The sequence below is a fragment of the Telopea speciosissima genome, chromosome 3, assembly GCF_018873765.1.
Source record: "Telopea speciosissima isolate NSW1024214 ecotype Mountain lineage chromosome 3, Tspe_v1, whole genome shotgun sequence".
Classification (NCBI taxonomy): Eukaryota; Viridiplantae; Streptophyta; class Magnoliopsida; order Proteales; family Proteaceae; genus Telopea; species Telopea speciosissima.
Genome location: NC_057918.1, coordinates 19,064,788 through 19,092,037, shown reverse-complemented (window position 1 = coordinate 19,092,037; position 27,250 = coordinate 19,064,788). Strand labels below are relative to the sequence as shown.

At 38.1% G+C, this 27,250-nt stretch overlaps 4 protein-coding genes across 5 annotated transcripts in view; 2 read left to right on the top strand and 2 right to left on the bottom strand.

Annotated features, from left to right (window-relative positions):
• Positions 1-2,666, top strand: part of LOC122654623 (regulator of nonsense transcripts UPF3-like) — a 40,138-nt gene extending 37,472 nt beyond the window's left edge. The window contains exon 12 of one of the 2 annotated variants that reach the window (XM_043848794.1): positions 1,855-2,666. The gene's annotated coding sequence lies outside the window, so the exon portion shown is untranslated. Of the gene's footprint in view, positions 1-1,792 lie in introns of both variants that reach the window. The other variant, XM_043848793.1, reaches the window with a different exon arrangement.
• A 3,138-nt stretch (positions 2,667-5,804) lies between these two features.
• LOC122654622 (pentatricopeptide repeat-containing protein At3g20730) lies at positions 5,805-8,790 on the bottom strand. The gene is made up of 2 exons (XM_043848791.1): positions 8,027-8,790; positions 5,805-7,198 (listed from the first exon to the last, which is right to left on the bottom strand). Exons 1-2 carry the CDS (start codon positions 8,763-8,765, stop codon positions 6,105-6,107), a joined length of 1,833 nt encoding a protein of 610 aa, XP_043704726.1. The 5' UTR covers positions 8,766-8,790; the 3' UTR covers positions 5,805-6,104.
• A 2,358-nt stretch (positions 8,791-11,148) lies between these two features.
• On the bottom strand, positions 11,149-13,040 carry LOC122653457. The gene is made up of 4 exons (XM_043847279.1): positions 12,935-13,040; positions 11,874-12,253; positions 11,668-11,784; positions 11,149-11,460 (listed from the first exon to the last, which is right to left on the bottom strand). The coding sequence occupies exons 2-4, from the start codon at positions 12,225-12,227 to the stop codon at positions 11,383-11,385; spliced, it is 549 nt and encodes a 182-aa protein (XP_043703214.1). The 5' UTR covers positions 12,228-12,253; positions 12,935-13,040; the 3' UTR covers positions 11,149-11,382.
• A 2,810-nt stretch (positions 13,041-15,850) lies between these two features.
• Positions 15,851-26,525, top strand: LOC122656302 (immune-associated nucleotide-binding protein 9-like). The gene is made up of 6 exons (XM_043850785.1): positions 15,851-15,972; positions 17,252-17,503; positions 18,424-18,698; positions 25,028-25,192; positions 25,272-25,403; positions 26,195-26,525. Exons 2-6 carry the CDS (start codon positions 17,272-17,274, stop codon positions 26,405-26,407), a joined length of 1,017 nt encoding a protein of 338 aa, XP_043706720.1. The 5' UTR covers positions 15,851-15,972; positions 17,252-17,271; the 3' UTR covers positions 26,408-26,525.
• The last annotated feature ends 725 nt before the right edge of the window (positions 26,526-27,250 follow it).

The following is a 27,250-nucleotide window of genomic DNA, read 5'->3' as shown; positions in this document are numbered from 1 at the left end:
GCTGGTTTTGATTGAATTTGTTGGGTTTTAAACCTGAATTTTGCTTTCTATTTTGGAGATTTTTTTTAGGGAAAAGGTTGGGCATGCCACCAGGGGTGCCCAGCATGTGTCATCCTTTGTCCTCCCCCTTTGGAAAAAACCCCTTTGCCCTCCTTTGTCCAGCCCTGTGATTGGTGTATGCCGTTATCTTACCGAAAGCTGGTGGCATACCCAACCCTCTCCCTTTTTTTTATTAGTTAATTAAGGGCTGGTTTTTCATACCAGCTGGTGTAGGGGGTATCTATACACCAGCACTTCAAGTTATGCCACGTGACACATCAGGAAGGGTTAGAATTTTGTAGACAGGGAAGACTCAAAGGTAATGCAGGACTGCCTTGGTTTGGCCAAATTTGAACTTTTCTAGTTCAAAATATAGTTCAAACTGTTTAATTGATTGGGTGACCAGGTTCAATGGACCAACCTTTCCCAATCTAATCATGGGTTGATTTAAGACTTTATTCTCTTTCTTTATTTAATATTCAGTTGTATAACCGATTAGAGTAATCCTGTCAAAGTTGGATATTTTGCTAGTTTTATTTCAGTTATTGGGTCCGTTTAGGATACCCAACCATAGTTTGCGCAAGGTTGGAAGTTTCCTTTATTGTTTGGTTTTCTTTTATCATTTCCTCAAGTGTTCTAGTCTGTAGGAATACCTCCAACACAGGTTATTGATTGGGAGGTCTCCTTTTAGTTTATGTTATTCCTTTATTTATTTTACTTGGTTTGGTCAGAATAGTCCTTTATTAGCTGGTTGATGGGGAAGTGTTTCAGACTGTTTAGACTTCGTTCTTTTCTCAGTTTTAAAGATATATTTTTTCCATCAAAAAAAATATTGTAAAGGCCTAACAGCCTAAGAACGAATTTGATGAATGGATTCAGAATTAGTTTATTTGATAGTGAGGCTGTTGCCTCTTATAGTCTCTCTCGTCTCTCCCCTCTTTTCCCCATGTTTTCCCTTTCTTGCCTCTTCTCTCTTCCCCTATGGTTCTCATTCTTCTCTCTCTTACTAGATCCTAACCTGTTCTGGCAAAACTTGCCTGTATCAATCATCAAATCAGAATCCTTTCTCTTCTATCTTTGAAGCCAGCCCGTCACTAGCAGGTCATCTCTCTGATCCGCATCAGGTCTCCTGCTCACATGTTAAGTGTCAATCCAAACGGACTTCTCCAAGTGGCAAAATAGAGCATTGAAAATTCAAAACTACCTTTCCCATCAATTTTATTTATTATTAAAAAAAAATTCAAGACTACCAACTGAATAGGTCCTAGTGTCTTGAAAATTCCAAGTATGGAGAGAGGATGCTTGGACATGCATGGAAGTATACATGATTGAATCTGAATCTGAAATTTGATGTGGCAAATTCACACAAATACCTATATATCCCTATTGCTGACATTGCCACATCACATTCCAAGGGGCAAAAATTTGGGTTCTGGTATAGAGGTACCCTCTATGCCCGCTGGTGTAGAGAAACGTCACAAAGTTTTATTGTAGTCTTGGAACCTGCGACTTGTGGATCTTGATATGGCTGTAGGTTAGCTACTAATCCCTGAAGTTCCATTGATATTGACTTGCTGTTAAAATTTCTGGAACTTTGAGCAGTGCTGGTTTTTATTGAAGTGTTATTGCACTTCTGTTTTTCGTAAATTAAGTTTTGTCTATTTTGGTTGACTTGTATTGCACTGAAACTATAAAGTTGTAAAAGCAGGGTTCTTCTATGGCTCTCTCATCAACGTGACTTCCTCTTGTGCAGCTGTGGTCAAGGTTGCCACTTGATTTGGGTGTCGGAGCTTTGTCTCTTGACTCATTTTGCAGTAAAGTGCTCTTTTACATTGTTCGAGAATGCTTTTGGCACAAAATTTCCAGGCTTCAAGGTCCGGCATGGTTTGAGTCAAGGGAAAAGAGACATTCTCTTGTTACTAGATGGATGATCACTGTAAAGGCAGTATGCAAGTTATGGCGGGGAAATCTTTCCGTCTGAAATAACCTGGAGGAAGTTCAGCTGACTGTGGCTCGGTGGGTTGAAGAAGTTCCAATCTGAAGACAGTGATGAAGATCAAGGAATGAATAGTTATCATAGTACAAAGCATTACATATTTCAGTGAGATCTGACATGGTGGGACTGGTTCAGTAGAGGAACTAATTTTCTCATTGGGCAATACAAGGCGAGAGCTGGCTTAACTCAAAACTCGAATCTGGGGGTGTTCTGGTTTTATAGTTGGATTTGTTCTTTATATTGAACTGTAAATATAACTTTTGACAGTGAGTGCCACTTGGCCCACTGTCTATAGATCTGTTGAGAATCCATCATATATAGAAGGCGAGTAGTTAGTAGTTTTGTTTAATAAGAGCTGTTTTGTATGTGGGTTTAATATTGAAAGAAGACACAGGGTAGCCGTTTGGTGGATTGTCTTCAGATTTGCAGTTTTGGTTGCCCGACTGACAGGAATTTATGCACGAAGAAGGGAGTGGGTACGGGGTGCTGATTGGGTTTTATTTGGGGTACGGCATCAGTTGGTGTTGCTTTATGTGGATGAATGAAATATTGGTTTCTGATATGTAATCTTCTCTCAGTTATTGCTGCTGTATATTTTTCTCAGCAGGACCTGAAAGTGTCCTGATATTGTCAACTCTCTCTATCTTCTCAACAAATTATTAATGTTGCATTGGTTTTCACTGCATTAAGCATTTAATATAGTACGTACAAAAGTTGTCAATGACAATGTGATGATCATTGGTTTTTGCAGGTGGTAGTGAATTTTCAGTTGCCATAACTCATTGCCAACAACAACATTTGAGCATCTCTTTGTACAACTACAACAAAGCCTTATCCCACTAAATGGGGTCGGCTATATGGATCCTTGCTTTCCTTGCCTGTGTAACATTGGATCAAAGGGTTTAATACCCGGAGTTGGGAATCAGATCAAACTGATTAACCGGTCCTAACGGATCTAGAAATGATTGAGTATCTATAATGGGGGTTTATATATGGGTGTTTAGGTTTTCTCATTATAATTCACTCTATTGTGCCAAGTATACAAAATTTAGAAATTGGCCATTGAGTCAAAAGACTTTATATTTCATAGATTTTTTGTCTGATTTTATTGTAGTTCCAAACCTCAGCAGGTAAGGTGGTATTAATCCAATCCACTCTCTCTGTTATGTCCTTACATTATATGTCTTGCTTTTGCCGTTCGTCTTCCATACATCAAGAATTAGATGCCATTAGTAGAAAGTTCTTTTGGGCCAAGGAAGAAGGCTTTGCCATTTCACAAGGGTTAGCTGGAATATGATATGCCAGCCGAAATGGTGTGGTGGATTGAACATCAAAGCTTCGGCTCATATGAACATGGCATTGTTAGCAAAAAGAGCGTGGGAACTTATGACACCAGAATCCCTGTGTGGAAGGATGATGAAGAAGAAATATTTCCCCCAGGCAGATATTCGATAAAGGGAGTTGTGCTCTTCTTCAAAACGGTTTATTTTTTCAGGTCGGTTTGGTTAACACTATAAATCCCTGGGTGGATTTTTGGTTACCGAATTACCTCCAGTATCAGCCCCTTTCCCTTTTCTCCCTCATGCTCCTTAGACTCTGAGTAATTTTATTGATCCTAAATCTCGAACTTGGAAAGTGGAATTAGTTTTTCATTGGTGGCCCCTAGACATTGCGTGACAAATCTTATCTATCTCTGTATCCATTTTTCCAAGAAGAGACCGGTGTATATGGCTACCTACTTCTTCAGGAAGGTTCACTGTGGCTTCAGCATACATGCTTGCAATCCAATATAAATGGGCTACCCCCGCACCCTGTGTAGTTGAGGATATGGCATACACACATAACACATTGCGCCCAAGGTGCAGATGTTCACATGGAAACTTCTTCATGGACGTCTGCCTACGCCTTCTTTGCCTGACTACATATGGCTCCACAGTCCACATACACCCATTTTGTATTTATTGTGCAGAGGACACTGCAAACACAAACCATTTGTTTCTTCGATGTTCTTTGGCAAAGGACGTATGGAGCTCTCCAACCGAATTGGCTTGGTGGAGATTAGGGATATTCTTGAGGCAGTTCATATGGCCATGGTGCGAACTACAGTCAACGCCCAGAACATTAAAGATGTTGCTCTCTTACTGAATATTCTATGGAGTCTTTGGATAGCTTATACATCTAAGCTTTTCAATCAAACATCTCTCTCTGCTTTCGGTATTCATGCTAAGGCCACTGCATTAACGATTGAATTTCTCCAAAATGGCCTAGTTCGAAACAGAGTCACCACTCCTCAATTCATCTCTTGGAAACCTCCCTCTCAAGGCTTCCTCAAAATAAATGTTGATGGATCATGTCTACGGAATCCCGGACAAGGAGTTGGTGGCATCTGCAAAGATCCTCAGTACAATATTATCTTCTGCTTTGCTTCTGGAATTGGGCATTGCCTATTTGTGTGTTGCTGAAGCTATTGCAATCAGGAAAGCTCTTCAGCTGGCTCTTCAACGAGGCTTGGGTAGGATTATCATTGAAGGTGACTACATTTTGCCCATAAACACTCTCCAACAGGATTCAAGGCATTCCATGGTGAGTCGAGCCTATATTAACGGAATGCCCAAGGCTAGCATCAAGGATTGCTCATGCCCAATTGAGCCACACTTTACGAGAATGTTCTGCTACAGGAATTGAGTGGTTCATACTTCATACTGCCTATCAACCAATAAGCACCAACTACAAATATCACTTGTCATCTGAACTACTAAATAAGCTTTAAGAACTCACAATGTTATTCAATATATAGGTCAGTCAAACGAAAACAACCAACCGAATAGTCTAAGTTTCTTAATCATAGAAATAGAAAATTCAAGCTTGAAAGGAAACAAAGATTGAACTTCTTTGAGATTCTGAGGAACTAAACTTTTTTTTTTATTTTGATGTGTGTGGGGTTTGAGCTATGGGCTGAGGACTTAAGGCGAGTCTGAGCCTCTCAAGCCTGAATTGGCAGATACAGAACCATTACTCCAAGTAGTGCAAATAAGCAAATTGCTATTTGGAGTGCTCCCCCAAATAAAACAGGTGTTCTCCAAAGAGACATCTCTAGTAACAGCATAAAAAAGAACAAGTCCAAGCAAAAGGTATTCAATCAAATGCCCATTTGGACATCGGCATCTATTTATGATTATAAGTAAAGAGTTAAGATAAGATCTACCATGCTCTCCCAGAAAAGAAATATTTCACAACAAATGGAGCGTAATGCACAATTCTCCTGACCACAAAATAAAAGTATAAACCAATAGGCCATTCACTGGTATTGCAGTAGAACTCTATCTGAAGCCTAAAATCCACTTTTCCTTCCTCAACTTCGGAAAATCTCGATTACCTCTGCAAATGGCCAGACGTATTACAAATCTGGCTGTGGAAGACCAAAATAGAGCTTATGTTAGAAAAAGAACAAAGAGAGATATGAGAGAGAGGTCTACAAGGGGAAATAAATGAGTATGTGTGTGTGTGAGAGAGAGAGAGAGAGAATGAAAAAAAAGTTTGATGTGTTCTGTAAATCCCATTCCACAGACCAAAATATCGCTCGTTCATTCTTTAAGAACGACAGAATGAACCATTTTGCCCAACAATATTTACCTGTTTTTCCGTTCTCGGAGAACGAAAGAATGCCCAAGAACTTTTCGCAGACCGTTCCCAAACGTAGCCTAATACATAGAGGTAGCGACAATGCAGATTCTATCACAGGGGTAGGCCCATGCAGATTTGGTCTGAAAGTTGATCTAGCAATTGGCAACTCCAACAGGTTGATACAAGAGAAGCTCAACGAAACATTGCAATGTCAATCAAGTGCTGAAGACTCCTAATGACTCATGTTGATGGTCTTCCAGCAAGGCTGCAAGGGCAAATGAAACAAGCATTCCTTTTCTAGGTCCTTGGTAAGATCGATATCATATCAGCCACCTCATGATGGGGATGTAGATACCGATAACAATCCCAGATCTGTCCCTTCTTGATGGTCATAAACAGGGTAAAGGAACCAGCCATGAACTCACAACTCATATGGTAAAGTTCCTTAACTCGCGGCAAGAAGTTGAAATTTCTTCTTCATGCATTGAATAGAACTCCAGGCCGGATCTTTTTCTATACCTCTGTCTTTCATCAGTTTCCTCATCTTACAAGCATCATCCCACAAACCAGCTGCAGCATATATGCCTGCTAGAGAAACATAGTTAACTGCTTTCTTGGGATCTAAATCAAAAAGATGCCTGGCTGCTACTTCACCAAGAGACATATTGCCATAGATTCTACATGCTCCAAGAATAGAACCCCAAATTGAGGTACTAGGCCTGATACTCATCTGCAATACTAATTCATAGGCTTCTTCCAACTGCCCCCCTCGTGCAAAAAGATCGACCATACAAGCATAATGCTCAACTCTAGGACTAATTTTGTACTTGTTAACCATGGAAGTAAAGCATTCCCATCCTTTAGTGGTCATGCCAGTATGGCTACAAGCGAAAAGAAGAGTCAAGAATGTAACGTCATTTGGCTTCAACTTGTTATCTTCCATCTTCTCAAAAAGTTTAATAGCCTTTTCTCCATATCCATGCTTCCCATATCCGGAAATTAATGAAGTCCAAGAAATTACATTCTTTTCTTTTATGTCATCAAAAGCACGGTTAGCATCTTCAATTTCTCCAGATTTAGCATACATATCTATGAAAGCATTACCCATGGCCACGTCGTAACTGGGCTGTTTTTTTAATGCAGCCGCATGAATTTGTCTTCCCAAACTCAATAATGCCAAATTAGCACATACATTAAGCATGGAGCAAAGGATGATACTATCCATTCTCATTTGCATCTGAATTATTTCACCAAAGAGACCCAACGCCTCCATTCTATACCTACCTGCATGTGCATACCTAGTGATCAATGCTGTGCACGAAATCAGATCCTTTTCTGGCATAGAATCATACAAAAGCTTTGCACTTCTCACACTTCCAGATTTTGCATAAGCATCAATCAATGATCCAGTTACTATTTCATAAGATCCAAAACCCAGGTGGATAATAAGACCATGTATCTGTTTAACCTTGATAAGAGCTTTACCTCCACCACAGGCACTCAAAACACTCCCAAAAGTGAACTGATCAGGCATCATACCTGCAAGTTTTTCAAAAACAAAAGAAACTGAAAGTTCAACTGAAGTACCGAACTTCAAAATCAAGGGCAAAAAGAAGAATTCTACAAGGAAGCTTCTTTTCGATGAGCACCAATGTGAAGACAGATTCAGGGAATATGCCTCAACCACAATTGCAAAAAAAACAAAATTTTGCTTTTCCAAAAACTTTTGGAACTCTTCTTATGCAACTGCTTTGGGAATCTACTTATATTAAAAGAAGAGATATGAGTAGTCATGCAAACAAGGCCTGGAGACAATTTACAAGGAAGAAATAACTACTGTTCTTTATGAATTAAAACACACTATTAAAAGAAAATGAACAAATATTCTACTACAGTCATAACCTTCAATTAAATGATCATTAAACACAATCACTTGAATGTACCCAACTTGTCTCCATAACAAATGGGCACTGGAAATGATGCAGTTGATATGATGGTAAAAAATTTAGTCCCCAAATTTAAAATCAATCTAAAACATTCTGAGGCTTTTTCAGGGCCAGCCATATCCAAATGACTTGTCATAGGGCACACTAAGATGTCATGGTCATCAAATACAAGAAACTTGTCATGAATGATACTTGAATATCATGGTTATCTCTATTCTTGACAAACCCCTGCCTACCTCTTTCCAAAGAAAACTTCCAAACCTTGCACAAAATCAGAAAAGTCTAGCCCAAGGTTGGGCTTTTGAGCTTTGACTTGGCAAATTTGGGTAAAGCCATGTAAATGGCAAACTCTAGCCCTTAGTCCATACCAGTAACCCAAGTTTCTAATGAAACGATTCTAGCAAGAAGATATAAGTGGTACCATCTCTTAGCATCGACTGGAACGTTCCAAAGGAATCATCTGCAAGCCCCTGAACAGCGTAACCACCAATCAATGCATTCCAAGATACTGTATCCCTCTCCAACATCCTCTCAAACAAATACTGAGCATCCTCCATCCTTCCACACTGTGAATGCAAACAAACAAGTGCACTCTGCACAAACAAATTGTCAAGAAATATACTCTTTACAATACATCCTTGTATCTGTTTACCCACTTCTAAACACAACATACTTGTACAAGCCTTCAAAACACTCCCATAAGTGAACTGATTACCCTTAACACCAGAATAACGCATTTCCTGAAAAGTCTCCAGAGCATCCTTTGAATATCCATTTTGAGCAAACCCGGAAATCATGGCAGTCCAAGACACAACACTTCTGCTAGACATTTTATCAAACACATCATAAGCAGCTTTAATATCTCCAATTTTTGAGTAAAAAATCACCAGCTTGGTGTTGAAATGCAAATCCAAATTGAGCCCACTTCCCAAAATATGGTCGTGGACAAATCGACCTTCTTTCTCCGCTCTGGAATTAATGCAGAGCTGCAAAATTGGTGAGTACAGCGACAAGTCTAGTAGTATGGGTTTTGAGTCAAGAATGTTCAGAGCTTCTTTTAGTCTTCCAGAGTTGCATAGAGATTTTATCTTGGATTGGATGGCTGTTGGTGTGGTTATTCCGGTGAGGTGCCTGACCGTTACCTTCCATACTCTGTTCATAGTTCCTACTATGTACTACATATGAAAAATGATGTAATAAAATAAACTAGTCACCGGTCTTCTTCAAAAAACAGATAAAAGGAGGTCCGAATTGCCGATTCTAAGGGTACGTTTTGTTTAGCCAGTATCTTCTTCAACGTTGCAAACAGAGAAGCTACCTTTTGCCCCGGTGCCGCAACAACAGCGAGGGAACGAGGATAACAAACTAACATTTAAAAGTTTAAACAATCCCTTATTTGAAGGGAAAATCTTAATCTCACCAAAGGTTGGTTGGTTACGATGATATTAGGACTATACTTTTATACCCTCTTAGATAAGGAAATTATCAGTGCCACCCCTTGACTTATCCCTCTTAGTTTTTGGGTCAGATTTAATATTTTGGTACTTAGTGGGATGAACGGGACAAACAGTACGATTCGATTTAAACCGTTTAAATGGCCTCAATTTTTATAATATAACCGAACCATTTATTTAAATGGTTTCACAGTTTGGTTTCGGAAGAGTGTTAAACAGTCTGATCAGTTTAAACCGATTAATTAAACGGTCTCAATTTTAAAACCATAACCATACCATTTATTAAACGGTTTCACGATTTTAGTTTAAATGGTTCAATTCGATTTCGGTAAACGGTTTCAGTTTGATTTGAATGGTGAAGATTTCGTTGACAGCTTGACTTCGTCTTCCAAACAGCAGATTAGAACCTGACAATCGGAGTGGAATACCTCAGGTCTAACTCCAACTGTAGTTGTTGTTCTCATCCCATTTGTAAGCGTTAAGGCTTCACCAACAATTACTGAAGTTACCTATCAAAAAAAAAACCAATTACTGAATTTGGGTATAGGTGATCTGAAGCAGAAGAATAGAATAGTCTCTTCTGATCATTGAGAATAAAACATCCCAAACCAATAGCTTTTGGCCTAGAAGAGAAAGCTGAATCAGAGAAAAGAGAATGACAGTCTGTAGTAACATGTTGTGTTGGAATAGGTGAAGTCTTTGAACCTTGATTTGAAGTATAGCGGGAAATCAGCGATAATATCTCGCTGTTGAATGGGGGGAGTTGACATTTAGAACACCATTGCATTTCTTTGCTTCTAAATCTCCCATACCATAATTGAATTAGTACTAAGGACTTTATGTTGTTCATTCTTAGTTAAAGACAAACTTGGGTGTGTTGTAGATCTCATTGTTACACGAGAATGTGAACTATGCTTGTTGAGCATGAGGGTGACCAATGTTCCTCTGATTGATGTTTGCCTAGACTACAACCATAAGAAGGTTTGAACCTTTAGGGGAATTTTTGAGTTTCACAAAATCTTCCAAACTAGTTTGAGAACAAGACTGATTCTAATAGCAAAATAAGTATTGAGGGTGTGATTGAAGCTCTAAGCCTATATTTTAATATCACAATGAATATACCTTTCGAGTTGAGGTCCCCAATAAGGCGTATCTTGGCAATCTTTAATGCTTAGTGGGATTTTTTATGTTGGCACCGGCTTCGTGATATATAAAGAGTCGTCTCAACTTTGAAACATTCTATTGAGATACTGATGTAATGAGGTCTGATGTCCACAACTGTGCACAGTTTTCTTGTCTTGGTGATTGCAGCCTATATCAAGGTTTAAAATTTCAATCTTAAAACCTTGGTCGAAACTATGGAAGAGGGAGTGGGAGAATAGGCCAACACAAAAAATAAGGGACAAGTTTTTATCCTTTCTCTCATCTTCTTCTTCCTTAAAAGTGCTTTCTAGGGTTTGAGAAACCCTAATGTGAAGAAGGGTTCCTCCACTGCAACCATTGTACCAATGGCGTGTGTGGTGTTCCAGGTATTGTATTCCTTCGGAGGACCTGCTCATGGGTGTTGAAGTAACACTAAATCTTACTTTGGTTGGATTGTTTTGAATGCTCTGAACGCGCGCGCACGGGGAACGATTCCCAAAATTTTGTTGTCTGGTAACTTGCACTGCCACCAAGCACTTACTGTGATACTGTCACCTTCTTGCTCTGCACTTTTTAAGGATCTTCAATATTTAACTGTCAAGTAGGGATCAGAATTCAGAAGTACTATGACCAGATCCTCTTTCCTCTAATGTAATTAACTATGATCAAACACAATAGGAATACAGTTATGCAGGCGATTTCATACAGGAAATTCATGTCAGAAATTTGAACAAAAGTTGGTCCGTTGATTCTGCCCTTGTTTTACTTCATTTGCAACAGAAGTTTATAAATCTTGTTTCTCTATGCCCTTTGTTCTTGTTAAGATCTAAAGTTCCATCAAAATAACCAACAAACATTGGAGACAGCCTGATTTCATTGTGTTCATGAATGACATGAGATTTAAGGAACAACTCCCTTAGATCTATTTTTTTTTAAAGACCAGATAAGAAGACTGAACACAGATCTTGATCCCCACATTTGTGTGCCTACAATTTTTGTTACAAGCATTAATTATGATGTTCTGTCACTAGACAATATTTTCTTGAATACAATGTCACATTACTGCAAGAACAATACTCATTTACAATTGGAAACTTGCCTATGGAAGCTATTTCTTACAAGAAGGTCATGTGCAATAGGGATGCTTGAAGATGGCAGATCACACACTGCAAAGTCAAATCTATAGATAACCATCTCTTTGGTCTTGCTCCTCAGCTGCCTTGTTAGCAGCTTGAACAGATTTGAACCACAGGAATGCCTGTGTTGGAAGAGCCGAAGGCAGAATCAGATGAGTCTTGTACTGTCTAGTAAATGGAATTGCCAACAAGCATTCAAAATAGTTTAATGGATTCCAATACATAACCTCACGGCGTACCCAGTGCACAATGACTTATTACTTGATTGGAAATCTGCATTTTTTTCACATCCAAATTAACTATAAAAACAAAAGAAGAAGAGAACTTACAGAAGTTGGGAAACCAGTGAAGGCAAAGAAGCCGAGCACTGGAACGTAGAATATGCTGTCAGGATTCAATATGCCGAAAACAGGTTTCTGGTTCACATATTCGAAAACAGAACCTATCTGTGCTTGTGAAATTTAAAACAGTTTCAACCATTTGCCTTTGCAGGTCATAAGATAAATAAGAAAAAAGGAGAAGAGGATGAAATTACCGCAGCTATTGCAACGATAGTTGAAGCAAGTAAATAAACATAGAAGGGAATCTCCAAGGTCTGTTTAGACCCATTTTGCTTGCTCTCATCTTGAGCCCAAGGAGGTGGTTCATCTGAATCTGGATTAGCCCATGAGGGAATTGTCTCTTCTGACTTGCTTGGCTTTGCTGAACCTTCTGTAGCAAATACGGTAAATTTACGGGACAGCCTCCTCATTTCATGATCACCATGTATATTCCAAGTTTCTGAAATAATTAATGGATTTGGTACAGAAGGTTTCCTGTATCTTGGATTGTGATCTCTTGATCCATGGGTTAAAATTGAAGTGCATATAGACAATGAAGCAACAGCCATAACACCTCCCAATCTTCTTCCTTTACCTTTATTGAAAAAGAAACTTGATTTATGGCAATGAAGTTTCAATATCTCACATTCAAAGTTCAGCTATATCAGAGAAAGTAAAATTTCAAAATTGTTATATCCAAAATCATCCAGCGAATCAATGAAATGTGAAGGCAGTTGAATTTGAACATGAATATGACCACAACGGAAGAGCTTCAAGAGAACCTTGTTTTGGGGAATGCAGAACCCTAAATCTGTTTCTTTTTTCAGTGTGTATTGAGCAGAGTAAAAATACAGATTAGCCATGATCGTAGAAGGAAATCTGAAATCCACAGAAATTCATAATTTTTTTTTAGGGAAATTGGCACTGTAGTAAAAGTCATGGAGTTGTCAAACGTCGTTGCCGCTCACGCAACAAGGCGATTTTTAAAGTCCTAAGATATCGTCGCAAAGTTGATTAGGCACTCAGACATGAAATCAAGGGGGGGATAAAAATTCTGGTGAATTTATGAAAAAAACGATGAAATCCGCGAAAATAATGTGCCCACTGCACTCGGAGAAGAAACAAATGAGATTAAAAAGCAGCAGAAACAGATACTCCGTAACTGGCTCACTGCCAGTGCCAGAGAGAGAAGAAGAGTAGGAAGCAGCAGCGACCACCATCACAGCCACTACCGGAGGAGGAAGAGAAGAAATAAGAGGAACTGATAGAAGTGCACCTGTTACTTGCTCGTCGGGCCTTTGATGAGCTTCACCTAGTTGCAGAGGCAAGTGCGATGGAGATGGAGATGCTGAGGCGAACAGAGGATTTGGGACTTTAGGCTCATGGATTGGGAAAGAGAAAGAGCCAAACGAAAGTTATATGGAGTAGACGTACCCTTGAAATTATATGGATATCTTGGGGGTGGGAGGGCGGAGGGCGGGGGGTTGGGGGGGCGGGGGGGGGGGGGGGGGGGGGGAGAATTATCGTCTCCATTTACCTGCCCCCTCCATTTTCTCCATTTCATCTAATGGGGGAGTGGACCCCACTCGGGCAATGTGTTCGGACAGGGGGTAGGGTGGTCATTTTCAGCCCTCCTATGAGATAAAATGGAGAAAATGGAGACGATAAAGATTCAGGCAGAGCGTTTGGGAAAGGTAGGGTGGTTATTGCGCCCCCTTATTAGAGGCAATTTATTTTTTAATTGTTTAATTACCTACTTGTGATATATAATGAATTGTTCGTGGTATTTTAATATTATAAAATATTATTTATAATACTATTATTTGATCAAATTTTTATAATTGGACCTAAATGGATCGGATAATATGGATCTTTGACTATCCATTTATATCCTTTCTCTCTCTCATGATATAAAATGACCTCGTTGCCCTCCTATGTAGGAAATCGTTCATTACACCTCATTGATGTGCTCCTTTATGCCGCTTATTACTCTTCTATGTACGAAATCATTTGTTACACCTCATTGATGCGTTCCTTTATGCCACTTGCTCAAAGCCCTCTCCCTTAATATATAAATAAGGGGAGAGGATTCTCTAAGCAAACAACATAGAGGAGTGCAGCACCAATGAGTTGTGAGAGTATGGTTTTATACATAGAAAGGCAATAAGGTCATTTCATGTGAGGAATAGAGAAATAAAGAGAGGTTGCTAATGTATCCTCCCTTAACGGCTCAGAGAACCCTTCTCTCATAAATAAGGATATGGGAAAATGAAGGTTATCTAGTCGGGTGGCCCTTGTACCCAAACATAGCCCCCTTAAATGATGTCCCGTCCCCTATAAAATGAAAAATCCCTCCAATTGATATCCCTGTGCATCCCCTCATTGGTTTATGAGTAACGTGATCAGACAATATTCTTCCCAGAAGATATAATAATTTGGGGAAAGGGTTCTTTGAGGAAGCACCAGTGAGATCCGATAAACGATTCATACATGGTAGGACATCGAAATCATTTACTGTGAATAAGAAATACATTTCCATAGAAAATTTATAATTTTAGGGAGAAGTTTTAGCTTCCAGATTGAGTTCCAAGTTGGGTTAGAAACTGAGCTACTTCCCAAACTATCAGCTTGAAATGTTCTTACAAAGCTAAAAAAATAAGCTGACTTAAGAATATGATCCATTCACAGCAGCATACCAAAATTATGCGTTAGGTCTAAGAGAGTTACACAAAGGTATATTTAAAATGGCCTTAGCTTCCATTAGGGAGAATGATTGAAGAATAAGGCCAGTAGCTAGTTGAGGAATCCAAGTATCATTGTAAATTTTTGTGGAAACTCTATCACCAATTTTCCTACACAAACTCTTAGATAAAAGTTTCCGGCCTTTAATCAAATTATGCCAAGCCCAAGAGCACATATGCTTCAAAGGGGCTTCGAAAAAAATTGAATTACGAAAATACTTCGCGTAGGATTCTGCAACATACGACATCATTGGCGGAAAAAGTAAGGCAAAATTAAAACATTGGAAATCCCTAAACCCAAGGCCACCTGCACTCTTATTTTGATACAACCTAGACCATTTAGACCAAATAACCCCTTTATTAGCTAAGTCTTTCCACCAGGCACATTGAATGATTTTACTAAGACATTGGCAAATAGAAATAGCAAAAGAAACATGGACATGGCATAAGAAGGGAGACATGTAATCACTGCCTTAATTAAAACCTCTTTTCCAGTAGCAAATAATAAGCATTTCTTCCATCTTGCCAACTTACTATGAACTCGCTCCATAATAGAAGAAAACAACATTTTCTTTGATCTCCCAAATTCAAATAGAAGCCTCAGATACTTCCCATGATGGAAAACTTCTTGCACACTCATAAAATAGAATTCCTAAGGCCTACACGAGTACAAGGACTAAAGATCACATTAGACTTATTTAGGTTTAAATCTTGGCCAGAGACAAGACAATACTTTTGAATTGAGTCAGAAATCAATTTACATTCCATCAAAGAAGCTTAAGATAAGAAGAGACAGTCATCTGCAAAAAGACAAACGAGAGACAGTTGGGTCACTCCTACTGATTTTAATCCCTGAAATTAAATGAGACTGTTCCGCATGAATACACCTACAAGAGAGGTTTATGATATTCAACAGTACTGGTGACACTGCATAACCAAATTAACCCACATATCAACAAAACCTAAAAATGAATCAAAAGTTTCTCAAGAAAACACCATTCAACCCTATCATAACCTTTACGAAGGTCAAGTTTAAGAGCCATAAACCTACCCTTGCTATGCCTAATGCAACATCTCGTGTGCCACATAAATGTTATCCAAAATAGCACAAATTGGAATAAACTTACTTAAAAAAAAAAGACTAACAAGACTATTAAGAATAGGTTTATAAATCACAAAACAATATCCTTAGGGTTTGATTGTTTGTGGATAAGGGTAATGGCAATCTTATTAAAAGTAAGTCCTTCCAACATACTCCAATTGGAAAAAAAGCCTTTGAACCGCCTTTTATAACCTTTTCTCTTGAAAATACCCTCCGTTGATGATGAGATCCTACTGCGCCAAAGTTCACAATCCAACGGCTTGAATTCATGAAATTATTGTGGAGATAAACTACAAAGAAAGCGCGTCTTTGTGTTTTCCTCCTCCGGTATCCACTTTCCACTCTCGTTCCCAGTTCCCAACTGGGTCTTCATACAAAAGTCGGAACCCTATAAAATCCCCTAGTGACCGATCTTTCATCGAAACTGTATCATTCGTCATCACGCTTCGATCTTTACTCTCAAGTTTTCAAGTAAGTAGTCTCTGAATTTTGCTTAGTTTCTTAGTTTTAATCGATGCTTATGAACCAAAAATTTATGGGTCTTGTCGAACTCGTCCTGATGCTTCGTCTTGCTTTTGCTTAAGCAAAAAGTAACCAAATTTAACAACTTTGCTTATTTTTGGTGCGTAATAATTCGTTTTTGCTACTCGTTCAAATTTTTATTTTTATTTTTTAATTTAATTTCCTCTGAAATGGATGGTTCTGGGGTTAGTCCTGTTGCATTAGTCTGTTCTGATTCTACCTGGCTGCAATTGGCGATGATTTCTGATTTTGGGTTATTAGGGGGTTTTTCAGTGAAGTACTAATTATATTTTTTTTGGTTGGAGATTTCTTTTGGTTATGGGGGAGAAGGGTTGTTCTTTATAAACAAGGTATCTAGTTGCAGCTGAACCTGAATTCTGGCTGCAGTTCCCGTTAAATCAAGCCCTTTAACCTGTCGAGCCCATTAGACACATAATATACCACCATGCTTCTGTACCAGATGTTAGATACTTGCCTGACATGCCAAAAGTACTGAGCTGATGGAACAGCTTAAATCAAGCCTTTTAACCTGCCCATAGGCACATAACATCTTGGGTGTCATTTTAAGTGAGAAATCCATGAAATGCCATCATAACTTTATCAAGATAATTGCAGCATATAGGTTCCTTTTGGTTTTCATTCTAATTTCGAAGATATGTTTTTGAAGTTCAAGACTTGGAATATCTTCCCATTTTGTGAATCAGTGGATATGTGTCTGCTCTGGGGTTTATGGTTGATTTAGGATGTTGGACCTAAGGTCTTTCATATGTATGCTCTTTTGATGCACTTTGGGATGTGTAGACACTTACATATTGGAAAATCTCTAACGGAACACTGTCTGTTCCTAGTTTGTGATGCATATGAAAGTATTTTGAGTACTGATTCACTAAATTAACTGAGGGCCCATGTAGATGATTTCTTATGTTCCATGAAACGTAGCTGGTTGGTGTATTTTTTTTTTTTAGTTTGGTGAAAGGTGAATGTGCAAGCTATTTTTTTATTTTATTTTATTCTTCCAGAAATAAAAATAGGTAAACCTAGTGGCCGAGTTTAAGGTGAGGGTCTGTCTTACTATTAAATTCCATACGTTCATGTCTATGTGAGTGCTAGTGTGTTACTTCGTGTAATATATGAAGAGTTGAGGTATTGAATGTTTGATGGCATATGTTCAATGTACTTATGTTATTCACTTATGTGTGTTGATATGTAATAATGTTTTCTGTTGCAGATAACTCTGTTTTGGAAACAATGGGTGGAAGTTTGATCGATGACGACTGGGAGTTGGCTGTCCCATTCAATGAGGTTAAAACGGTTGTTTTAGTTGGACGTACTGGCAATGGGAAAAGTGCAACAGGAAATAGCATTCTCGGAAGGAGGGCTTTCAAGTCAATGAGAAGTCCTGCTGGAGTTACAAGCTCTTGTGAACTGCAAAGAACTGTAATGAGTGATGGCCAAGTCATCAATGTTATTGACACTCCTGGTGGGTATATTTTTGTTCAAAATAACAATAGTTTTGTGATGCTTTCATTTTTTATTTTTGTTTCTTTGGTTTCACAAAAATGCTGATTCTTTTTTACTTGCAACCACCTTGATGTGCCAATGAAATTTGGTTGATTTGCTTGCTGACGGCTATATAAAAGGACCTCTTTCTCCTTTAAGGATTGTTCTCTAAATTTGTCAGTTCTTTTCTTTAACAATTCTTATGTAGGTAGGGACAATGATTGGGACTCTCTCTTCTTGTCTATTCTTTTCTACCTTCCCCGTCAGAGATATAGAATCTAATCATTAAGTAGAAGACAGAAATCATAGTTGTCAAGGCGTTGCCAAGGCGCGGCTTAGGCGTCCAGGCGGTTTTGTTGGGGCCTAGGCGACAACCGCCTTATTGCAGGGCACCTTGCATTGGTTTTATTGGTATCGAACCTGGTATTGGCCCTTATTTATGCCAAATATCATTTAAGTAAATATTTTGATGACTTGAGTTAACTTAATGTTGATTTTTTATGACTTGAGGAGGCTTAGTGTTGATTTTTTATGATATAAGGTATATATTGTAGCATACTAAAATATTGTAGCACATTAAATAATGTTAGAAAAGGGGGAAAATAAAAAATAACACTTGAGAGTGCCTTGGCCGCCTAGGTGACGCCTAGGCGGGCGCCTTGTCGCCTAAGCGCTTAGGCACCTCTCTACCGCCTTGGGTTGCCTTGCCGCCTTGACAACTATGACAGAAATCTTTGTTAAAAAATCTCTTTGTTTTTTTTCTTTTAAAATTATGGGAATATGTAATTGTAGTAATTTTGTTGCCGTTTCTGTGCTATCAACCCTTGGTTCTTATCTTGTAAATTTCTGTTTCTTAGATTTTCTTTACTATAGACCAACTGATAAAAAATTTTGTTGCAGGACTATTTGATTTTTCTGTTGCACAAGACTATATTGGCAAGGAGATCGTGAATTGTATTAATCTAGCTAAAGATGGAATTCATGCAATTATTGTTGTTTTCTCAGTCAGAAACCGTTTCTCAAAAGAAGAAGAAGCTGCAATTCATAGCTTGCAGTCTTTCTTTGGAGAGAAAATTACTGACTACATGATTATAGTTTTTACGGGTGGCGATGATTTTAATGAAGATGATACTTTTGAAGATTATCTGAGTCGGGACTTTCCCGAGTCTTTTCAGGTTGAGTTTCACGTTTGGAAAAGTCTTTGTGTCTCTGAAAATCTGTTGTATTATTTTGATTTGTTGTCATTTCTGACACTCAATTCCATAAGCTATCAAATTTTTTACTGTTTAAACTTTCTTCAGTTACGTGCAAGAAAATCATTTCCTGCTCATGCATTTGCTATTAATTGATATCTGACCGTTTTTATGCAAGTTTTGGTTTTATATATTTTAGGGGTTTCAGATTGCCACTTAAATTGCTAGTTGATAATTGCAGCTGTTGGACTTCTGTAACTTTTCTCTTTCCCCTCCCCTTTTGGGGAGTTGCAAGTATACTGTTAACTTTTCTTTCACATATGCATTTATCTTGCATGTCTTAAACATGTTTCATTCTCTAAGTGAATGCTGATTTTTATTATTTTTATCTAAATAGCAAACATAAATTTTCATGCTGGAATGTTTGGTAAAAATTGTATCTTATCAAGTAATACATACCACTATGGATGGGACGCACACCTACCATGTAGTGAATTCAGGAAAGAGGATTTGCTGCTGTACTTTTCCTTTTAGGATTAGAATGTAACTCAGTGTGATAGAAAAAGTGAAGAATTATTGATGTCTTCTTAAATCCACTGGACAATGCATTGCTTCTCATGGCCAAAAAACTCTTATAGAATATGCCACAACTTGGGATCTTGTCCTCAAGTAATTTAACTGTTCTGATTGCTATGGGTTTAGGCCATGAACTAGGGAAATTAGGGTTCGGATTGAAGGTTAACAAGATAGATGCATTGAGGTATATTTTCAAGGGTTAATCTTGATGTAAAATACACCTAAGAGTCAGTTTACCCTATTACTTGGGTTAATACTGATCTACATGCCTCATGGCCCTCACCTTAGATGTCCCAAATAGTTGTACTATAACTTGGCTTCAAATTATGACTTACTCGTATAAAGTAGCTTTCCCCCTTTTCTTTTCTTTTGCTTTTTTGGTAAAATAAACTAAAGTTCCATTATGAAATCACCCAACAACCAAGCTGTTCTGGTCCATGTCGAGAACATCCCAAGAGAAGTTGGGGGGGGGGGAAACCCACTGATTCACCATGACAAAAATGATGCACACAGCATTTGGCTGCTCTTGTACTGGGGCTGAACAGAATATAGTCAAAGTACAGCACTGTGCACTTAATGCGTCTGAAAAAACAAAGAAATCGTCCAAGGACTGGGAACACAAGGTGACAAGAAAGCAAAATATGGATGAGTTCACTGGAACGTGATTCAACTATGATCTTCAAGTTCGTCTTGATTGCCAGTCAGATACTGGGCAAAACTGCCAAGGTTTCAGTGAAGTGGACAGAGCCAGAAAATATTCTTCTCCATCACTGCAGCCAAACAAAAGCCCGCTGAATCTTATTACTGCTTCAGCCTATTGGTCTTCTTAAGGGATCTTGAACTTCCCATTATTAACAGTTTTGCCACTACAGTTAATTTGAGGTATCTGGTATTCTTGTGGGCTCACAGTGATCCCAAAGCAGGGTCTCCTGACCTGGGATTGCATCAATTAAAACAGGTTCTTAATTATGATTGTGTTGGGACAAGAAAGGCTTGTTGATATTCTAAACACACTGGTGGGAAATGCTCTCACATCTTTAACATAAACGAATATGATGGACTTGTGTAATAAACAAAATCTTAAAGCTATATGATGGAGGAGCATCTTACATTTTGAATTGTAAACTACTATCATCAAGGTCTTGTGGGATGAAAATGTGATTCCGGTTTCTTTTCCTAGTGGTGGCGATTTTCGAAGACTCCATTGTCTTGCAACTCTAGACTAGGTCTTATTTACACTTTAGGAAAACCAAAGATATTCCTAGAATTTTTATTCGTCCATGTTGACATGGGATTGAAATTCAACCTTTCTAGAGGGTCCTCAAATCACTCCTTTACAATCTAAGAGAGATCACAAAGTGATCGTAGATTAGATGCAGACTGAAAAAGGGAAGGTGCTTTGAAGCAATGTGTGTGATGACAACTGTATCAGCAGCTGGATTTACAGAATTTTTGTTTTCAGTCTTTTAGTACTTTTCTTTATGGACAAAGTTTTCCTCCACCCATAGAGGACGGTTCACCCATCATTCTAGGGTTCACAAACCCCTCCTAGGGTCTTAGTATGTTCCAAAATACCCTCCCAATACTCATTCCCGCCCTCTCTCGCCCCTCCATTCACCATGGATGGAGGGAAATTTGGTCCTTTCTTTATAATAATTAGATATGTCTAGCTGTACAGGTCTGGTCAATATTAGTTGTTAACAGCCCTTAAAACTGAATGCTTGAGTGATCAATAGGGGTCACCAAGCCTTTTATTTATAATAAAAGGAATTACAGATATTCAGACTTGAACTAGGAAAACTCCCCTTGCCGATTCTAATTAGGAATACTAACTAGGAGTCTAGGAATCGGCTAGGGGGTTGAAAAAACCAAAAATACCCCTATTGGGTAGAATTACATTATTTTAACATTACTTTGTTTGAGATTTTGTGTTTTTTGTGGTATTTATAGTAGTAGTGAAAAGGATATAAGACTTTCAAATGTTTGCCAATTTAAAATGGTGTTAGTTTACAAGTTTGTGTTAGTTTTGTTTCAATCTAATTTAGGTAAGCATTCATGCCAAAGTCTTAATGTCTCGAATTCTGGTGAAGTGCAAGTTATATTCTACATACATACACCCTGTAATTAATTGTAGCAGAAATTTTAACTGCAATGAGAGTGTTTCTTACTTTTCCCGTGGGAACCTGTCTGGCTACTAGCCTAGTAGCCTGTGCCTAAGCAGTTTTATTCAATGTTTATTACACCTACTGTCCAATCTTGATGCCATTCTTGAATCATATTCATGTTGGACCTTTATCTGGTCCATTTCCTGGGCAGGTCCATTTCCCCAAGTTCCTCTAATAGAGGGGGGGAATGACCACCCTACCCCTGCCTGGGTCCACCTACCCTATTAGAGGAACTTGGGGAAATGGAGCGGGCAGGAAATGGAGCAGATAAAAATACATTCGTGTTACATTTACATGTAAAATTTTTAATTCCTATTCGTTGGTTCTGATTTCTGGTTTTTTATTCCTATTTTTCATGCATTTTTCATCTAGTTCTCGATTTTTTGTTATGATTATATGATCAGAACATCCTTGATTTATGAATTAGGTTAGTGATTTCTTTAAGATTCACTGTTCTGATTCTGCTTATTGTTCTTCAATTTTTAACAACTTCCTCACTAGTCAGTTGGATTATTGACTTCTTTGCTGTCCGATTGATTATTTTGATTATTGATGAATTTTGTATTGAAAAAAAAAATCAAATCATACAAATTGCTCCCTCTTCATATTGAGGTTTAAATTACTTTTTCTCAGCGGCCCCTTTCTCCTAACTCTTGCTAATGTCCTACAATTCACCTGACTCCTAGTTTTTGGGTTGGGTTCCTCTAATTTCTTCCTTTTGGCTTTGTCTGAATTCTTGATTGTTTCTGTTGGATTTACATTATCTTTATTGAATCCTTATTCCTTTTTCTCTGGCAGTCTTATTAATGAAAACATGACAGATGTCCGTGATATGTTATGAGATCTTTTTGGGACAATCACTTACCGGTGGTGGTTTTCTTGTGGCCATCCTATATCATTTTGTTCATTTATTACTTTATGTGGTATTTTCCTCTAAGGAGTGCATTAGGACTATAACCAATTATTTATGTAGAATGAACCTTAGTGTTCTAGACATGTTTTACTACTACTAGGGTTGGCAATGAGTATTGTAGGTCGGGTTATGGCCTCGCCTTGGTCTCTAAGGGATGTGGAGGGTCTTCACCCTAGCCCTATAGGTTGGATAATGATTTTCCCATATCCTTACTGGATAAGGGTAAAATTTCCCTTTACCTGATGGATAATGTATCAAGGGAAACGGAATTAGGGATTAGGAGTTTCTCTTAGACTTGAGACATTTGGGATTTGGGTATTTGGCTAATGGCAAGGGACCATAAGTTGGTTACATGGGATGTATATAGGGTGTGACATTTACACATGAGTAACTTAATTACCCTTACCTAGATGGTTAAATGGGCAAGTGGGCAGGTTAAGACCTCTTTCTTGTTATCCTACCGTTTTAGCTGGGTATGTAAGACACCCTAAAACTCTGAAGTAGTGGTGTTAAGGTGGGTAAATGGGTAAAAGGATACCTATTGCGACCTGTATGTGAGCGACATTATCTTGATTCATATTGATCTTCTTAAACTACTATAGATTGTCTTGTTTTTGAAATGGTTTGTAGGTGTACATTGGTACTAATTACATTAATTTTTTGGTTGAGCATCTGCTGGTCTACTTGTTTTATGGTTGGTTTTACGAATTGTTTCCTGGTCCCCACAAAGGTTGGCCTTTTTGAAAAATATTCACATTTCAAGGAGACTGTTAGTGTTATATCATTGGGGTGTGTACCTTTTTACACTTTTTACTTTTTGTGCATCTTGCTCCATTGTGAGCCATTGTTGTTGGGTTCCTCTACTCCAAACAAAGCATAATCTCTTTTTGTTCAACCATTGCAGCCTCAAGGGCTTGTTCTAGTTGAGTAAATAAAACTTGCTCTATAATTCTACATATTGGTTAGGTCTAGGCTTCTTCCCCTTTGGTTTGTTTTGCCATTAATTGCTTTTTTTTTTTTTTTTAAATTGTGTGATGTTATTGTCTATATTATTTGTTCTAATATGGTCTATATTATTATCTTTATAATTGATCGGAATTGTGTAGTACTTGTAAGTTTTTTAATATTTAAACATTTATTATATATATACTTGGGTTAGCTACTTATCTTCAACTTAAGCAACTCTCTCCCCCCCCCCCCCCGCGGCGGTGTTTAGATCAAGTAACAATGAAGATTGTTTAGATTCATGTTTAGGCTTTAACAACTTTATTTATACAGCTCTTTTCTTTTCTAATAATTATATGAATTTTACATGGTCCAAATTGTTTTGATGAATTATTCATATTTATTTGAAAAACAGTGCACCTCACATCCCTGAGACATCCTCCTTGCCATGCACCTCAGCCGCCTCTGGCTTTAGTTTCCGGGAGGCCTTTGCGCCTTGAATAAAAAATAAGACTCCTGTAGCAAAACTTCTTTTTTCTTCGATTATGGTTTGTTTACCCATTTTTGAGGATTGACTGGATATGTAGTTTTTGCCCCTATAAGTGGAAAATGCAATCTTGGCATCTCTCTCTCTCTCTCTCTCTCCCCCCCCCCCTCCCCTAACAACCAAGAGGAAAAAAGAGGCCAATTCTTAGGGGATGGAAGGAGTTGGAAGACAACAAATTCTGATATTTATATTTTTGTTATTATTACATCCATGATATGGGGAAATTGCCAACTCCTAAATTTTCTGACTTGGACCAGTTCCATATAATACCCCTATTGAATGATTCTTATGTTTTTTATATTTTTTTTGACAGATATTATGAATTTATGATTAATATTACAACCAAATACATTAGGGGAAAAGAAGCACCATACTGTACCCACCGTGTTTTCTGGTTCTGCGTTATTGCAGAATTGCCACTAGATTTGTTAATTAATTTTCACACAATATACAGTTCCAACACTGAACTTCAAAAAAATTCTTATACAGAAACTAAACAACATTCTACTCCACATTTTTTACCATTTCTGCTTGGTGAGCTCCCATTTTGGGCCCATATCATCATGTGGTTTCCAAGATAGGTCATTAGCCTGAGAATTAAGGACTTGATGCATTGTAGATTTACTCAGATTGTGGTGGCAGGTAATTCTTCCAATGTTATTGGTTAAATGCTAAGATAGGTTAGTGTGGCCTTCGGCAGTTATGTGATTTCAATAGATGTGGATAGTCATTGGCTTCTTTGATGAATTCTTAGATTTCATTGGAGGCCTACATCAGCCAATGAGATTGCTTATGATTTTGCTAAGCAGTATTTTTTTAGGCCTATAGGTTGATTATTCATCACTGGAGGGTGATTGACTTGTTATATGCCTTTTCCCGCATAAAGAAGAATATGGCACCATGATTTGTCTTGAGTGGGAGGGGAACACCCTTTTATGCAGAGTAAATTTAGTTCCAAGAATGAACATATTGATGCAGCCTGTCACAGGCACTACCTGATGTTTTGAACTTGAAAGTTTATTCAGTTTAAACATTTCTTTGTCTACAAAATATCTTGGAGTGTTGAATGAGTAGTTCGCCTTAGTTCACTTGAGTCAAAGACTTCATTGTAATTGAATAAAGCTAATTTGCTTTTTAATTTTAATGTTGGTTGATGTGGATACAGGAAATTCTCCGCCTGTGTAGAAATCGAGTTGTACTTTTCGATAACAAGACAAAGGATGAACGTACACGGATTCAACAGGTCAAGCAACTGCTCTCCCTTGTGAACATGGTCATTGCGGAGAATGGTGGACAGCCCTATTCCGATGAGTTCTTTGCTGAATTGAGGGTGAATATGCTCTCCTCCCCCATCCTTTTTCTTGGTAATTTTTCAATTTATTGTAATTTAACACTGCACGTGTTGACAGAACGGGGCTTTGAAGTTGCGTCAACAGCAAGAGGATGAGTCTTTAAAGGGGCACACCAAAAAGGAAATGTCAGAACTGAAGGAGCACATGTACAAGTCATATGAGGAGCAACTCAAGCGAATAACTGAGATGGTATGCTTTGACCCTTTTGCCTTTACATTCTACTTGTAGAACACAATATTTGTATGTCTGTGGTGTTATATCTCCAATTAATAATCAAGACTGAAGGAGCTTCTTTAGCTTTGTTGAGATTAGGTTATTAAAGGTGAGAAAATACAGAAATGAAAATGTCTGGTTCAAATTTGGCAAGATTGTATTAGATAAGATTTAGTTTTTACTCACCTGGACCTGAAAGAGCTATTAACCTCAGACTTGTGGAAGTATGGACTGCATCATCATCTTTTAGAGCTAAGCTTAGTTGGCGTGTAGTGGCACTAACTACAATGTCAGTGGATCTCTGGGGAATTAAGGTATAGCATAGGGATTGAAAAATCTAGAAATAGGTGATGAATGATCAAAACATTGGGTTGGGTGCTGGTGTGCTCCAAAATTTTTTAGAAATGTCAGGTGGACCACGGGAGAACTGTAAGTTTTGTCATATGTTTTCCTTGAAAGTTCTGTTGATTTCTGCATTTTCTTGTGATCTTGATCAAGGGGGATTTCCCCACCCCTCCTATAAATTGTCATTCATATTTTTTTCTTCTAGACTTGGTTGGGGTTGCACCGCCGGGGGGGGGGGGGGTTTGAAGTTTTAGACCTCTTAAGTAACTTAAAATGCAGTGCTATTACCTTCAAAGAAAATTGCATATTGTCGTTGCGTGGCGCTACCTACACCGAAGTTAATTGATCAATAAAGAATGATTGTACACATTTGATCGTCTTACTGCCAGCAGGCAATTCAATAATCCTTACTTGTTGTCTAGGTTGAGTCAAAGCTTAGAGAGACCACCAAGAGGCTTGAACAACAGTTGGAGGAAGAGCAAGCAGCTAGATTGAAGGCTGAACAAGTTGCGCAAGCTGCTCAACAGAAATCGAATGAAGAAATCTGTAAGCTCAGGGAGAGTTTGGAGAGAGCCCAGAGGGAGACTGAAGAATTTCGCAAGCGAGCTGAAAGTGGAAAGTGTGCCATTCTATGATTGGTTTCGCATGCCAGTGTTCTTAAACTATGGGTCATAAGTATATTTTCCTGGAGACACCTAACCTTAGATTAAGTTGTTTTATTTGATATTTCTCTGTACATAAATATATTTCAGTTTGATTTGCTATACATCAACATACAAATGAAACCCCATATGTCAAAATTTCATCACTTGATGAGTAATATTTTCAATATTGGTAAGAGTTCCATGCTCTATTGACTATCATATTTGTATATGGCTGGAGTGTGACCACCACTGGTGTCTTTTTAAGAACAATGGACATTTGCCAATGACACAACTGTGATAGATTGGTTGCGTTATTGAATTAAGAAGCTAACCAATCTTCTTTTTTTTCTCTCTTTTTAGTTTAGGTAGGAAGCTACCCAACCTTCCAAATACACCAACTATTTGACGGGTAGCAATTGTCCATTGACATCAAAGAAGCACAATCTAAAACCAATTATGTCAAATCCAGTAATTTTCCCAAATTATTATTGGATTCTGGCTTACAGAGTGGCATTTTCTTTAAATGAGTTGTGAATGCATCATACTAGCTGAATTGTGTTATAGATCAAATAATTTACACTAAAGCTGGTTCATTAGTACCAGAAAAAGATACAAAGAACACCAACTGGAACTCCTAATAAATTTAAGCTAAAGAATATGTTCAGGCAGAGATATTTGAGTAAGGATCTGTTTCAAATTTCATGGCTCATCTCATTTGCAAAAGGTTACCAAGATTCAAAATCTCGGTTGAAATCACCGAGTTTTTGCAAAATATTTCGGTTTCGATGAAGGTAAAAATGAAATTGGGTGCGACTCAAGGTCGAAATTTCGGGT

Coding starts and splice junctions, on each gene's coding strand:
- LOC122654622 (XM_043848791.1), bottom strand. CDS start 8,765: ATGAACAGAGTATGGAAGGTAACGGTCAGGCACCTCACCGGAATAACC. Junction 7,199..8,026: donor CCAGTCGATGCTAAGAGATG/GTACCACTTATA, acceptor AAAAACTTGCAG/GTATGATGCCTGATCAGTTC.
- LOC122653457 (XM_043847279.1), bottom strand. CDS start 12,227: ATGGCTGTTGCTTCATTGTCTATATGCACTTCAATTTTAACCCATGGA. Junction 11,785..11,873: donor CTATCGTTGCAATAGCTGCG/GTAATTTCATCC, acceptor TCACAAGCACAG/ATAGGTTCTGTTTTCGAATA. Junction 11,461..11,667: donor TCACTGGTTTCCCAACTTCT/GTAAGTTCTCTT, acceptor CTTCCAACACAG/GCATTCCTGTGGTTCAAATC.
- LOC122656302 (XM_043850785.1), top strand. CDS start 17,272: ATGGGTGGAAGTTTGATCGATGACGACTGGGAGTTGGCTGTCCCATTC. Junction 25,193..25,271: donor AGTTCTTTGCTGAATTGAGG/GTGAATATGCTC, acceptor ACGTGTTGACAG/AACGGGGCTTTGAAGTTGCG. Junction 25,404..26,194: donor TCAAGCGAATAACTGAGATG/GTATGCTTTGAC, acceptor CTTGTTGTCTAG/GTTGAGTCAAAGCTTAGAGA.